This window comes from Cnephaeus nilssonii, assembly GCF_951640355.1.
Source record: "Cnephaeus nilssonii genome assembly, chromosome: 18".
In the NCBI taxonomy this organism is placed as follows: domain Eukaryota; kingdom Metazoa; phylum Chordata; class Mammalia; order Chiroptera; family Vespertilionidae; genus Cnephaeus; species Cnephaeus nilssonii.
Window position 1 is genome coordinate 32,818,665 of NC_137089.1, and position 13,149 is coordinate 32,831,813.

Consider the following 13,149-nt stretch of genomic DNA (forward strand, 5'->3'; position numbering starts at 1 on the left):
CTTCTGTTAATTGTTTTGCTATTAGTAATGTAGAAGCAATCAGGATGATAATATTTATGTGAAATAAAGGTTATAAAACAGTTCTATTTATAGTTCTAGGGGCAAGGAGGTGATTCAATGTGTGGTCAGTTAGAGCACAGGCTTATAATTTGAGACATTCGAAAGCAATGGGCCCTGGGACAATTCCGCACCAGCTCCAGGTACTACTAAAAGAGGTCTCAGAACCTAATCACTTCCTCCGAGACAGCTCTAGACCGCTTGTTCGGCATCTCCATGGCAGGTTCCCAGAGGAAAATCTGATCATGACAAGAAAATGGGTGTTAAACCAGAGTCAGGGACAGCTGATGGTTGTAAGAGTGAGAGCTTTCTGGGAACAGATTAGAGACAGAATGAAAACCATCTCTATTGTCCAAGAGCTGACCCTGTGTGCTTTGGTGCCCACTTCGCAGTTATGGGGTGATGAGACCGCTTAGAGTGAGATGGAAAGATCGGGAAAAGGGGAAACATTGAAGTGAAAGAGACACATCGATTGGTTGCCTCCTGCACACAGCCACAGGATTGAGCCTGCAACTGAGGTCCGGGCCGTTGACCGGAATCAAACTTGCGACACTTCAGTCCATAGGCCAATCAATGCTCCAACCACTAAGCCAAGCCAACTAGGGCAGGAGATCAGACATTTGAATTCCATTCTAGGTTTCAGTTTCAGGGTATGCTATGAGAAGCATCAGAAGGTATAGGCTCGCCTTGGTTTTTTATTTTCTCTGGTTATCTGGTATCTTACCTTTGCCTTTCTACTAGAATCTCCAGTTCTGTGCAAAGATAACATAACCTTGAAATCACTTCTAGGAAAAAATAAGGTGGGTCCTAGATGCATTGTCACTAGAATTGGCTACATTTATCTCTAAATTAGCTCCAGGTTTATGTTGCTGGCTTTTGAAGGCATGCAGCAAACATTTCATTTCGGACAACTAAATGTCTGAAACATCGACGGAGTTCTGAATACTTTGATTTAAGGAGCTGTTTTATGGTTGTGTGACCGTTTTTAGATCCATTAGGGCAGAACCCGATAATGGGTTTGGACCACCCTCATGAATACTATCTTCTTGGTGACCTTTAGGCAGGTGGAAAAACTGTTTCAAATTTAGGTTTAACTGGTACATGTGAGGGTTTTGAAGAAAAGTTTAAGTTCACAATCTTGGCAATAGTTTGAAGATTAAGGGTTGAGGGAGACTGTCGCCTCTCTCTTGTTCCTACTTGCTTTCACTTTTTTTGCAGTATTTCTGAGACAGCTTAGCTCAATGTGACCCTCAAGGCAGGTTTGGGTGCTCTTGTAAGAGTGTACAACCAATTCCTAAACATCTGTAAGTAGTGTTTATATTTATATCCCCGATTTATCTGATCAAATGTTCCAGAAGAAAATTACACATTATGAGTTGTTTAATAGCCTAAAACCAAAAGGAAAAAATGTCTTGAAAGGCATGCTGAACATGTCAGATGAGTGCTATCTCCTGCATCCACTGCGGTCGGTAGGATCAAGGGAGATGGTACTGATAACGTGACCAGGGAACGCTTGATTTGGCTGGTGTGCATCACAATGCTAATAACCTTACCTCAGTGTCGTATTTGGAGTGTTAATTTTATTTGGCCGCGATGCTTGTGAGACATCTTGTCTGAGAGATTTTAATTGTACCAGTGAGTAAAACTAAAACTGTGAATGCTGATGCACTGAAATTACAGCATACGCACAAGGTTTAGTTTTATACGGTTTCTTGTTTAGAGTTATTAACTATATGGAGGAATAAATGTCTTTTAAATATTTTAAAACATTACAAAACCCACAATGTAAAGTTGCCATGAGGCAGCCAAAAATAATACATATGGCATTCAGGAGAGCAGTTGCTAATTGGCTGCTGCCTGAGAAAATGGTACACTTGGCGTCTACTTAACACTGTGGGTTTGGCAGGAAGCCAGATTTGGGGTCAGGTTGTTGTGAATGAAGCTGCATGTGGTTAGGGAGGAGTTAAAATGATTCATGTCTTAGAAGCCGTCGAGCAACGTGCGAGGGCCTAAGTGTGTCGGTCTACAACCCCCGGCCGCCCACCAGCTCGCAACGTGCTCGTCGTACCAGGACGGCCTGTGCTGCCTCTGTCATTCCCATTTCGTGTGCAGACGGGAGTCGCCCTTTCCTTTTGGAATATTCCAGTAGATGGTTTTAAGTATGCGCCTGACATTTTCTTTTGTTGCAGAAGGAATCCGGAGAGGAGGTAGAAGTTGAGGAATTCTATGTGAAATACAAAAACTTGTAAGTAGATTGTGATTATTATTATTATTTTTTGGATTGGGGAATATATTTTTTGAAGTACTAAAAATGCTTTAAAAATATTGGGGAAATAAAAAATAATTGGGAATTTGGAAATTGGTGTGATATATTTAGAACTTTGAAGACCATTGCCTAATACCTTTTGATATTTCATGAATTTGATTTTTCTGGAAGAGGTGTAATGGGTGTAAAAGTGGACTAACTTTGATGTATAACCATGAAGTTCTTTTTAGAGGGTTAAAAACTCGTACAGTAAGAGAAAGTGAGTAGCAATACTCGCCAATCCTCCGAGGAGTTTCACTCTGTGGGGCTCCCCTCCCTCCCCTCTCTGTGTGTGGAATGCTGGGCACTTGAGAAGTCCACGGTCAGGCCAAAGCTCTAGAAAACCGTGACGTCACTCACATGTTGAAATGCAGTGAGCTATGTCTGTCTGTTTTTGTTTCGAATTTTTGTTTGGTGAAGTTGAAGTGTATAACTTTTAAAAAATTGAATTGAAAACACATCTGTGTTGTAGATGTATGTAGGCAGTTTATTAGGACCGAACACACATTTTGGCGAGACAGCATCGTTTTAAGGGTCAGTAGTCATCTTGCTGAAGAAGACCAAGGACGTTTTCTAACTTCAGTAACAGTCACAGGGCAAGGACGAGAATACTTGCTGATAACATAAACATTAATTTTTCTTCAAACGTTCTAGGAGAAGGAACTCAAGTACCATATTAATAAATTCCAGGGTTTAAAGAGAGGCTTTTGGAGTTACTGTCCGCACATCCTAAGAAAACTTACCCTACCCTCGATAATAAAAGTATCAGCCTCGTGCTTTTTATCCTTCTGCAATGTTGCACTTGGCATTGTGTTAATGAACCGGTGCACTTCTGAAGTTCTGTGAGCAAAACCTTTTACCAAGTAAGAAGATGAGGAAGTCTCTTATCAGTGTTATGTGAGAGTACAAGGAAATACGGAGTCTGGCAATAAAAAATGTTCGGTAAACATTCAATGTCGTCATCATTCGCTACTCAGAGCATGATGAGTGTACACAGTTGGAAATTATGAGTATGACATGATTTTATACAGTCGTATAAAGAGTGTGGTGAGGGTAGGTAAAGACGAGATAACAAAGTAAGCCAGAGAGAGTGGGAGAGTGAGTTCTTGGTATACTTACCAAATTAAAGTTAGAGCAAAGGTGCTTAAGTAATGATTCCATAAAAGGACACTGGTAGGTAGGCATCCACTAAATCAGGGTGGGGCAGTGGGACCTGGGGTGCTGGTCATAGGAAACAGCTCATCTGGCCGGGCCCAGCCCCAGAGGAGTTCACGGTGCTCCTGACCAAGGACTGCTGCCAGGCCAGGGGCCCAGCCGTCCTTCGTCAGTCAGATGAGAGGACGCAAAGGTTCTAAAAAAACAGCTTTCCTGTCTGACATTATTGGGATCTAAAGGAAATTAAATGTCCATAAAATGAACAGTTTCTGTTAACCTTTTTTTGGACATAATTTCAGATTTACAGGAATAATGCAAAAATGGTACAAAGAATTTGTTTTTCTTTGTGTAATTAAAAAGTGCCTTGTAGAAATAAATGTGATAATGGCTGCTAAGTGGTGATTTAGTGGTTTCATCACTCCTAAATTTATTAGTTGGGTTTCAACTATAAGGAAGAGCTTTAACCTTTTTACCCATTTGCTTATTTATAGCCGTGCAGACTTGTGGCTTTTTACTTGATTCCATGGGTCATAATTCTTTATTATCAGTTACTTTGCTCGCAGTATCCCAGATTTGACCACTGGGAGCCCCTTCAACCTGGCTCCTCTCTCCTTTTGCCTTGTCTCGGCTTCTTTGAGCTCTTCCTTCCTTTTCTGACACAGGACGATGCTCCGGACTCCTCTGGCAATTTTCTTAGATGTGCTCCTGGCTGCTGGGGAGTCATGCTAGGCCCTCTCAGTGGATAGGGCTAAGAGGGGAGTGCTTATGTCTGTGTGTGCACTTACGTGCATGGACATGTGTATGTCTTTGTGACATATATACACACACGTCACACACACACACACGTCAATTACATAAACACACACCTCTACCTACCAACCTACCAACAGTAAAAAACAATGCCTTTATATTGATCACTTCCAAAGGGTTTATTCTATCCTTTCCCCTTCTAATATTAATAACTCCCTTCTTTGACTACAAGAAACCCGACTCTTATATTTTCTATAATATGTTTGCTTATTTGTCAGTCCTAGAATATACAGGAAGTGGTTTCAGAATTACTAGACCATATTTCTGTGAAAAAGAAGCCAGTAACAAGTTCATTTGGTATTTGTTTACAGTTTTCTCAATTTAGCCTGAGGGTATAGAGGCTAACTACTTTGTTCAGAATTTCCTTGGGTTAGTTTTTTCCTCCTCCTTGCCCCCTCTCAGTGTAGTTATTTATTTGCTGTGCAGTTTGGTTCATTAGTTTCTGTTTGTATTTGTATTCCATTTTAGCTCCCTGCCCCCATTCTTACTGATACATATAAAGATATGTGTATATGTGTATGTACATACATATTACATATATAAAATATAATACTTATTTCCCCCTTTTTTTGCACATAAAAGAATAGCATGTTAGCAGTACACATTTGCACTTTGCTTTTTTCACAAGACTACATTCTGGAGATTACTTGACAGTTCATCAGGTCTTCTTCATTCTTAGTTACAGCTACATAGTACTCCACTGCACGGCTATCTCATAGCTTATTCAGCCAGTCTCCTCTATAAGTGGCTTCTGATACTTTACTGTAACAGATAATGCTGCAGTAAATATTCCCACACTTGCATATTTTCGAATTGTTGGAGGCATAGCTTCAGGGTGAATTCCTAGAAGTGGGATTGCAAGATCAAAGGCCGAAGGCACATGCAGCTCTGTCATTGCCACATTTCCTTCCATAGGGTTGTGTTGGTTTGCATCCAGTCCACAATGGCAGAGAGCACCCGCTTTCCCAGTCTTTCCAACACAGCGCAGTTTACTTTCTACTTTTTGTGAGAAATTATATTTCAGTGTAGTTCCAAGTAGCATTTATTTTTATTCTGAATGAAGTAGACCGTACTTTCATAAATTTAATGGCATTTTATGTCTTATTTTGTCAGTTGTTTGTTCATGTCTTTTGCTCATTTTTCTATTGTGCTCTCCTCAATTTTTAAGTGTTCTTTATATGGGATACTAATTCCTTATCTGTGTTATATATTGCAGCTAACTTCCCTCAACCCCAGTTTCGATTGTCTTTTAAATTTATTGTATTATAAATTTAAATATATATTTATATAGTTATACCTATTAATCTTTTCTTTTATTGGGTCTGGCTTCTGAGTCACAGTTAGGAAGTTTTTCTCTGCATCCAGGTTAGAGAGGAATCGCTGTGTTTTCCTCTGGAGCTTGCATGGATTCATCGTCTGTGTTTAGGTGCCTCATCCACGTGGTGTTTCTCTCTGCTCCAGCTCTTTGAGATGCCACTGTTTTGTACCAAAGATACATATTTATTTGGCTCTACATCTGTGCTTTAGTCGGGAGCCTGCGGCACACTGTTTTCCTTAGAGAGGTCTTATAGTGTATTTTAATGTCTGGATTCCCCTAAGATCATTTCCATTTTTAATGTTTTCTTGGATATTCTTGCATGTTTATTTTTATATTTAGTTCAGTATTAAATTGTCTTGCTCCATAAAAATGCTTGTTTATATTTTTATTTACATTGTGTTGATTTGCAAATTTATAATGTTGATTCACGCTGTCTAAAAACAAGGATATCTTTGCAGTTGGTTCAACTCTAATTTTGTATCTGTCATAGGAGAGTTTTAAACATTTCCTTATGTTAAGTTTCACAGGTTTCTTATTAAACTTATTACTAAGTATTTTACCTTTGTTGATATTATAAAAGAGATTTTCTGTAACATGACATCTTATTTGTTGTTATTTGTGTGAATGGAGGCTGTTGACTTAACTTTATATCCTGCTACATTACTGGAATTATTTTTTGAATTAACTTTCTAATTGATTCTCTAGGGGTTTGCAGTTACGCAGTTATATCATCTGCAAATAGAGATAGTTTTACTTCTTATTTTATTGCTCCTCTTGCTTTCTCTCACCTAATGGCATTGGATAATGCCTTGAATACGATACTGAATAATAGTGGGGAGAGAGCGCACCCTTCACCTGTTTCTGATCTTGGTGAAAAGCCTGGGGTGGGGTCTTTCTCCTTATAGTGAAGCAGAGTTACCAAAAACTTCAGCCCAGTGTGTGTGTGTGTGTGTGTGTGTGTGTGTGTGTGTGTGAGAGAGAGAGAGAGAGAGAGAGAGAGAGAGAGAGAGAGATAGAGAGAAGTGCTTGTGCCCACTTCCTGGCCACGCTGGTGGTGCTTCAGAGGCCTGCACACGGCAGTCAAGACAAGAGCACTGACTGCACGCATCCCCTTCCTCCCCAGGAGCTAGGAGACTAGGAAAGGCTATTCTTGTATTTGCTCTGGTGATAGCACTATTGAGTACTATTACTGAGAATTTGGGAGATCGGGGTTGAAAGTAGAAAACAAAATACTGCAATACTTGCACCACAAAATGATCATTATTAACATTTTGATGCATTTTCGTCTAGCCTATTTTCTCTTAAGAGTATGTATGTACAGGGTTTACATCAATTCACATCTATATAGGCATATATATTTAAAGTCAGTAACTCCCTCAATTGTAGGACTAAATCAGTCCTCCCTTTGAAAATGCATATTAAACATTACGTAAATATAAATGATATGATACTTAATACCATAAGTGTTTTGATATCATTAATCATTGCTGCACAGTTTCTAAGAGTAGTACCTTGATTTTGAAAGATGCATACATATATGTATATACATATATATGTGTGTGTGTGTGTGTGTGTGTGTGTGTGTGTGTATTTATATTTATATTCAAGCCCCTCATTTCTTTTTAATGCCCTCACTAGTAAGAGAAATAAGGGACACTTGAGGCCATCAAGGATAGGAGAGAATAATGGTACTAAAGAATATTGAAATTCCAAATAAAATAATGTCAAAGTTACCATAAAGCATTAACTATATACCTGTGAGTCCTGGGGAAGGAAAAGGAAGGATGGAGAGTATTGAAGTTGAGGTTAGAGAAAACACAGCGTGCTCTGAGCAGGCTGGTGAGTCTGCAGGGGAGGGGACGTGACATTGCAAGGATGGGGTAGATATTAGAGACTGAGAATGCACAGGGACAGGGGCATCATTGCAGAGCTGGAAGGGCTGGGCTGGGAGGCAAGAACTGGCTAGGAGCACTTGGGGGCATGGGTGTTCAGAGAGTGGGCGGTGGGCCCTTCTCCCTGATTGCTCTGGATAGAAGGACTAAGTGTTAGGTGTTCCTTTGCTATTTCAAATTTGAATTCCTTTTAACTTGATGAAAACCTTTTTATTTCTCAATTAATGGTAAAAAGCTCAAAATATAAATTCATAATTAAGGCCACCCTCTAGTTTTAACTGTTTTGTATTGAAGTGTAATCCATTTACTTGTAAAACACCTTGTTGGGTCTTTTATTTTATTTGTTTGTTTATGGGAAGTGGATAAGAGAGCTGGGGGCTAGGACAGAAGGCACATTTTAGGCACTGTTACCGATTTTCTTTTCTTAGTCTCAAAAGTTAGTAATTATGTTGAATGTTGCTCAGCAGCCTGTATGAGTAAACAGGTTATTTTGCTAATTAGCTGTTTAGTTGACTTTGGGGGAACTATAAAAGACATATATGTAATAAAGGATTCATTATTTTTCACGTGTTTCAAGTATATTATTTTATTTTTTTTAGCTCTTATCTTCATTGTCAATGGGCATCTGTAGAAGATCTGGAAAAAGATAAGAGAATTCAGCAAAAGATTAAACGATTTAAGGCAAAGCAGGGCCAGAACAAATTCCTTTCAGAGGTATGAAATACCTGGTTAATTTTTAAAGTACTTACTTTATTTAAATGTTCTGAATTTTGAATTTTAGTTCAGTAGTTTATTAAGAAAAACTAGTTTGCCTCATTTGGTGCTGTTACTTGCATATTGGTAACTGGTTATTGCTAAAAAATATTTGTAAACAGGAAATTTCTCATTCTTCCTGTTGCTTAGTCTAGAAGATACTGGTCCTTAAGATATTGTGTGGAAATTCGATGGTATGATTACAGTCTTGTAATGAAAGTCCAGTTAGTAGATATGAAAAATGTAAGTAGAAAAAAGTTTTATTAAAATTTAGCAGGTTAAAAACTCTACAGTACGTATTAAATACAAGTTCTAGGAAATAAAAGTTTATTTCTATTGGGGAAGGTATGAGGCAAACTTGTTCAAGTCAGTGCCTCATTACAGAAAGTTCATTTGACTAATTTTCACAAATGCTGTGCTGTGGTGTAGAAATTGGCATATCTTTGCGATCTTCCTTTACTGCGTGGGTTATCAATTATGATGAGAAGGTAACCATACCTAGGGCAGGAAAGAAAAATCCACATTTTTAAAAAGGGCCAGGTTTCTCCCCAACATAGTCAACTACGTTTAAAAAAAGTGCTTTCACACACTGCTTCCTGGGGGCTCTGGACTGTTGATCACCAGTTTGGTTTCACTTGTAGCCTCTAGTAGATAAAAAAGAAACTTTAACACTGAAAGATTAAACTTGCTGATTTCTTAGTTTTCTTTTCCATTAAGGAGTTAACAGAATATAAAATGTAAGGAAGTGTGAAATTGATGCAAAATAATACCTGTTTAAGAGCTTACTTCACACCCCCACCTCTTTGTAGAGATAGGGGTGGGGCCAGAAGAGTGTTCAGTACTTTATGTCATAAAATCCTTATAATCTCAGGTGACAAGTCTGGGTTCCCCTGGAATCTGATTTCCATGCAGATTTTACATGGTTAACAGGCAGATTGTAAAGTTTGTATTAGATGGGGGATCAGATGGTGGTTGCTTTACTGGACATATGTCTGGATCACCACTTCTGTTACTCTGAGTAGTAGGCGTCTTTGCAGTACTGAGGGGAAGGGAGGTGTGCAAATGTGACTCACTCCTTACATCTTGGAGAATATTTAGGTGATTCTCTGAAAGGGCAGTTTCCAAGAAAATAATGGGAAGTTCCATTTTTCATGCCCTTCTTAATGAAACGAAGGTTAAATGTCTGTGACATTGGGCAAGTTGAAATCATTTAGCTTCCTTTTAGAAAGAGATACCGTATGTTCTGCTGACCTTTTCTATGGATTAGTGGCAAGGAACAGGAAAGCGTGCTATGTTAACTTACCCTCACAGCCTTGGGTCCTGGTTCTGTTTATTAAATTTATTTGGACTGTGTTTCCTGGAGTCAGATGCACTTTACGGACATGTGCCTGGCCCTGGCTCTGTAGCCTGTCTGTGTGGGTCTGTCTTTATGGATCACCTACATCAAGGTTAGAATATATTATTTTTCTGGTAACTTGTCAACTAGAATCTGAAGTTTTGACTTGAATGGAAGTCTGAGAAGAGAATCCAAGTGTTAGCGGAAAAGGATAAAGGAGATTCCTTTCCTCTTTCTCTTTTACACACACACACACACACACACACACACACACACACACACACACACACACACACCTGTTTGTCCATATTCCATAGATGGTCCTGGATTTAGGTTTTGCTAAGTTCTGACTACTTTTACATTCTTTGTTTCATCTTATGCTTTCTTATAAGTCTGCTGCAATTAAAATCTCTATTTCAAGGAGATTATTGAAACTGGAAATTGCAGCACATGCATGATGGCATGCATAGATTATTCACCTGAAAGATAGAAACGTTTAGGAGTAAAGTTAAGGATTTAAATTCACAATGACAGCTTCTGTTTAAGAATGAGTTGTCTTAAAAAGAGCATTTGTCATCACAACTAGTTACTAGAAAGTTTTAGTGCTTATGCTGTTGTGAATGACACACATATTGTGTGCCTAAACCTAGACTCGTTTGACAAAGCCGGTGCATTAATATATTGATATTTTAAATCAAGTGAGCATTTCAATGATTTTTTTGCCTCGCTGATCAACTCTATGTAAAGTCCTGAGGCAGTTGAAACACATTTTTGATTTTTGATTTATAATTCACAGTTCAAAGCATCCAAACCCAGTGTTTTAATGGGAACAGTGTGTTATCCTTGAGCCGACTGTGATCGAACAGTTTATCTTTTCAACCTGCAATTCAGCGCATATGAAGTGTCTCATATGTCTTTGCAAAGCATTTTAATGCAGTTATATTAGTGATAAATTGATAGGAATACGATAATATGAATTTTGTTTTCTAACTTATCTGACTGACTTATTTAAAGTGTGGTTTAGTCTGTAACTTCCCTTTGAGTCATATTGTGTGTGTTTTTTAATGTGATAACTCTGCAAGCAAGCAGTATTACTTTATTTTGTAAAAATTGTTAATATATTGGCTAACTAACCTAATTATTTAAGCCTTATTTTTGTATCCCTAATACTTTTAGCTAAATGCTCTGTATTCGGTACAAATAAATCATTAGAACCTTTAATGACAGACTGTATTCAAATGAGCTACTAATATTGATTGGCAAAGACAACCAAATATCATACTCTGTTCATACTAAAATATGAATTTCACTGGTTTCAGTGTTTTTAGCTTTTGAATAACATTCTGTAAATGATGCTGTAAAGCAGCAGACCACTCTGGGAGTTATGAGATTCCAATAGCACGTACTGTGCATGGCTCTGGGTCTTTTTTGCAAGCTGTAGTTTCAAGAATGCTGAATGCATTCGCATGCCATCAGCCTTTTGGATTGCTCATTAGTGAATTGTAATTTCACACTTCATTTAAAATATTCTTAAACATTCTCTCACAGTAAAAAGGTTTCACACAGTAATTAAAAGACCCAGTTAACAAAGTCTGAGAAGTCTGATTTCCTCATGGGGAATGATTTTGCTAAATTGTAGCATTTCAATTAATATAAAAGAATTTGCCAAATATAAATTTTGTGTTGCTGTGACCCAAAATATTACTGCTTGGTGAAAAGTGGAATAGTGTTTACTCTCAGAAATTAAATAAACATTTAAATTTTTTTTTCCTTTGGTGCAGATTGAAGATGAGCTTTTTAATCCAGATTATGTGGAGGTTGACCGGATAATGGACTTTGCACGTAGCACAGATGACCGGGGAGAGGTAACAGAAGATCATTCGTATTAGGGGGCGCAGACTCAGACAGCTTATGTGTGTTTACAGAGAGTGATCGTGGCCATCCTAGGTCTGGTCCTGGTCAGAGCCTTGGCTCATGGCACACTTGGTCCAAATTTAACTGAAATTTATTGACTTACTATTAGTTTTATGACTTAATAATAGTGCTAAATGTGTTTATGTGTTGTCAAGGAGCTTTTTAAAAGAGATCAATTTTCAATATGAAACGAATACATCGACATTTTGCACAATTCCAGAATATAATCAATAAAAAGAATTCAGTACATTTCGGTATAAATCTGTTATGTAGCACAAAATTTCCTTATGTAATTAAGAGTGCAGTTGTAGCAGAAGGGAGTTTAATGTTTAACATTGGGCATATTTAGTGAAGTTGATGAACTTCATTTAATGTGGTGCACAGAGGATGTTATAAAATAAAGATATCAGTTACATGATATTTGTCTTTTTTATTATTTAGTTTCACTTGAAAAAATATATTTCATAATATATTTACATAGTACACCAAATGGTTTTAACATCATAACGAGGTCAATGTACCTTAGTCCTGAAATGAAGGTCAGCAGACCCAAACATTTTCTAGAGGAAAAAACAAAGAAAATTCCATTGATCTATATTACCCAAAATATTTTGCTCTCCAATCTTTTAGAACTCAAACACATTATTGTTGTAAAAATTGATTTTTAAAGAGAGAGGAAGGGGGTGGGGAGAGAGAGAGAGAAACATTGATATGAGAGGGGAACATCGATTGGCTGCCTCCTGCATGCCTCCTACTGGGGATTGATCCTGAAACCTGGTCATGTGCCCTGCTAGGGAATCAAACTGGCAACCTTTCAGTGCACAGTAGGATGCCCAACCAACTGAGCCACACTGGCTAGGACTGAAACACATTATTTTAAAGTGATTGGATACAAACGGTATTTCTCCCTTTAAGAAAAAAGCAGAAATCCTAATAAACTCAAGCCTTTTCTTATTTTTTTAAGAAACTAACCAATTATATAAATACTAGAGGCCCAATGCACGAAATTCGTGCAAGGGGCTTGGCTCTCGCAGCCGCGGCCCTCGCAGCCCTGGCTTTGTCCAGAAGGTTGTCTGGTCTAATTAGCGTGTTACGCTTTTATTATTATAGCTATAGGTATACTAAGATAATTTACTATATACATCTGAATCAAATACCTGGCAAATAATTTGCACAGGCTCAAATTCAGCTATTATTTACTAGATATTTATACCTTTTAGCTTTTGAACATTACTTATCAGTGACTTAAATAAAAATTAATTTGTTCTGATAATACTACTCAATAATACTATTTCCAGTTTAGACTTGAGACTCTATAACTAGGGACTACTTTTAAAACTTCTCCCCATTAAGTCTTACTGTTGCTTGGGTGGTGTCTGTTGACAAATGAGGTAGAGCACGCATTTCCTTTATACATCGAGCATTTTGGTCAAATGAATCTGATTCTGATTCCTTTAAACGTGCCCCAGCCTGTGACTCACTACCTGGTGAAGTGGTGCTCCCTGCCTTATGAGGACAGCACTTGGGAGCTCAGGCAGGACATCGATCAAGCCAAGATCGAGGAGTTTGAGAAACTAATGTCCAGGGAGCCAGAAACAGCACGCGTGGT

The 13,149-nt window shown here is 38.1% G+C and overlaps 1 protein-coding gene across 1 annotated transcript in view; it reads left to right on the plus strand.

Moving 5' to 3' along the window:
• CHD7 (chromodomain helicase DNA binding protein 7) overlaps positions 1-13,149 on the plus strand; it is a 178,743-nt gene that overhangs the window by 125,439 nt on the left and 40,155 nt on the right. The window contains 4 exon segments of the mRNA XM_079796311.1: positions 2,247-2,302; positions 8,137-8,251; positions 11,408-11,491; positions 13,010-13,147. Of these exon segments, the coding sequence (XP_079652437.1) occupies positions 2,247-2,302; positions 8,137-8,251; positions 11,408-11,491; positions 13,010-13,147 (393 nt within the window).